Source organism: Solenopsis invicta, chromosome 16 (assembly GCF_016802725.1).
Source record: "Solenopsis invicta isolate M01_SB chromosome 16, UNIL_Sinv_3.0, whole genome shotgun sequence".
NCBI classification, from domain to species: domain Eukaryota; kingdom Metazoa; phylum Arthropoda; class Insecta; order Hymenoptera; family Formicidae; genus Solenopsis; species Solenopsis invicta.
In genome coordinates this window covers 13,366,473-13,369,169 of record NC_052679.1, presented here as the reverse complement: position 1 = coordinate 13,369,169, position 2,697 = coordinate 13,366,473, and the positions used below count along the sequence as shown (strand labels likewise).

Genomic DNA, 2,697 nt, shown 5'->3' with positions numbered 1-2,697 from the left:
TAGCCTGTGTTATGTTACTAAACTTAATTCCATTTGTCTTTTTACACATACTAATTTCAGAAAAGAACTTTGAATTAATTTAAAGCAAAAGCAAACAAAACAGTTTGCCTTTGCTTTGAAATAATCGAAAGATCTTTTCTGGAATTAGATGTAAAAAAGGCAAATGAATTTAACGAGAAATATAATAATACTTAATGTATAAGGAGAAATAAAATACTTAATTTGTATATTAAACTTAAGTATATCACATTTTATTTTAATTAAAGTATATCACATTTTATTTGTTGCATATGAAACTTAAAGTACATCACATTTTATTTTACATCTCATTTTACATCTCTATAAAGCAAAACAGTCTGTCAAATCTATAACATATATAGGATAAAATTTCTATTTAAAGAAAATTTATATAAAAATAAAAATTTAATTTTTAAATGTATAATTCATAAAATATATTAATTTTATTATATAATATAATATAGAAACTTTTAATATTTAATATTGGGTGATTAAAAGTTCGTAGCGTTTTACAAAAAAACTTTTTTTTAGTAAAATTCAAATATTTTTCTTAGAGTAAAACGCTACAAATTTTTTTTCCACAATTCTAATATAGGAACTTTTAATTTGAACTTTTATTTTGAACATTTAATTCTAATTATTTTCAACATTTCTGACAACATTTTCGATCTCAATATTTTCCTTTGCTCGTTCTCTATCATTTTGTTGTTTCGCAAAGCGTAGCCACTCTGCAACAACGTTTTCAAATTCTGCTTCAGTGAACGTCGCGTAACGTAGTGTTACCTCTTCTGGAAAAGAAATGACATATTTAATAAAATTGTTACAATACAAAGTTCTAATTTATTGATATAACATTTGTAACGTACTTTTTATAATTTGTATGAGATGTAAGTTTGAAACTTGAAAATTTTGTCGCAGTCCTTTCCAGGAACATCTCATGGAGCATTGATTTGTAAATGTTTTTTTAAGAATACGAAGAATGTTATCTCTGGCGTTATTATCACCCGTTTTTGATAAAAACTCTTTCTATTAAAACAAAAAAATAGTAATTAAATTTATATATATATATATATATATATATATATATATATATATATATACATGTATTCAAATTGGTATTGAAATGGGATTTTAATGGTCACCATATTGGGCACGAGTTAAAATCTCAGTAGCATTGTAAAATATTGAAAAATGAGTACGATAGTCTTGTATAATTTATGTTTAACTATATTGTATTGGAAAATTAAAAGTTAAATTTGTAAACTTACAAACTGTATCACAGCATCATCTGATGCTTTCAATAACGCATCAAATTCCTTCACGACTGCAACTGTTGTTAACGGTAAATATGGTTTTATAAGATCGTCCTTAATTTTATTAGGACTTAACGCGCGGTGTTTCAACGCGTTTTCTATTTTTACTAATCGTTGTAGTATCTGTCTTTGAGTAACATTCGATGCTGCTTGCATACGCAACATTTGTTGTATGTCAACTGCAACAGAAAAAAAATTATGTATATAAAATGATAGCTTCTAAGTTGAATGCAAATAATATACAAAAATGATTTACCATTTACATTAAATACGTCTTCTACGTTTTCCATGGGAGTGTTATCTAAAAAATTTCATTAAAGTTTACATACAGATGTTACAACAAATATTTGGCGATATTAATATTGAATGTATATACCTATTATTATTGGTGCATCAAAAATATTAGGACGTTCATTCTCCTCGTCTTCCATCACTGTGTCTTTTTCTTCTGCAATTTGAACCATAAAATCCAAGTTTGAAGGAGCTGGCGGTGGTGCCTGGCCAATATTGCTCTTGTTAAATGCGCAGCTTTTATTTATTTGTTTTTCTGTAAACAGTTATATAATTTTATTTCAATAATATATATAAATATATTGAGATATAAGAAACAACAATGCAAGATAATTATATAGAAATTATAAACAAAGTATATGGTGCGTTTACTTTGTACACTTTTATGATAATAGCGTCATTCTATTTTTATTGCTCATTACTCTAATGAAAATTTTTCTCATAATTTTTATACGAACTGAAACAATTTTTCAGAAATACTCAGAAAGTCTACATCTCTTAAAATTTTTCATACATATACATTCGAAGAAATTTTGCGATTTCTCATGTTATAATTTTAAAAAAATACTTTTAACGTTTTTAGATTTTTTAACATTTTATTAAAAATTATAGAATAATCAAAATTATAGAAATTTTATAAAAAATCTTAGGAATTTTAAAATATTTCATAATTAACTATAAGAAAAATTCTGAGTAAAGGTGTACATTTTCTAAGTATTTTTGAAGAGTTCTAATTCGTATAAAAAATCTAAAAAAGTTATAAAATTATACAGAATATCTGAAAAAAATTTTTAAATTGTAACGGTACGCGGTTTCGGTCGGTTCGGTGCGGTGCGGGAACTTCGGGATCGGACCGGAGCGGGAGAGGGCCCGTCGGCGGGTGATGAGGTCATGGAAGAGGAATCTCATCGACAACCCGCCGGCGGCCGGATCTCGGATCTTGGAGGCCGTCCTACCACACCTGGACGAGTGGGTGGGCCGCCCGTTTGGCGGCTTGTCCTACAGGATGACACAGGTGCTCACCGGGCATGGTTGTTTCGGTGAGTACCTGTGCAGGATAAGGAGGGAGCCGACG

At 28.5% G+C, this 2,697-nt stretch overlaps 1 protein-coding gene across 1 annotated transcript; it reads right to left on the bottom strand.

Annotated features, from left to right (window-relative positions):
- Positions 1–221: 221 nt before the first annotated feature.
- On the bottom strand, positions 222–1,890 carry LOC113006194. Its single transcript, XM_039458907.1, has 5 exons — positions 1,708–1,890; positions 1,588–1,632; positions 1,287–1,510; positions 885–1,044; positions 222–806 (listed from the first exon to the last, which is right to left on the bottom strand). Exons 1-5 carry the CDS (start codon positions 1,793–1,795, stop codon positions 652–654), a joined length of 672 nt encoding a protein of 223 aa, XP_039314841.1. The 5' UTR covers positions 1,796–1,890; the 3' UTR covers positions 222–651.
- Positions 1,891–2,697: the final 807 nt, after the last annotated feature.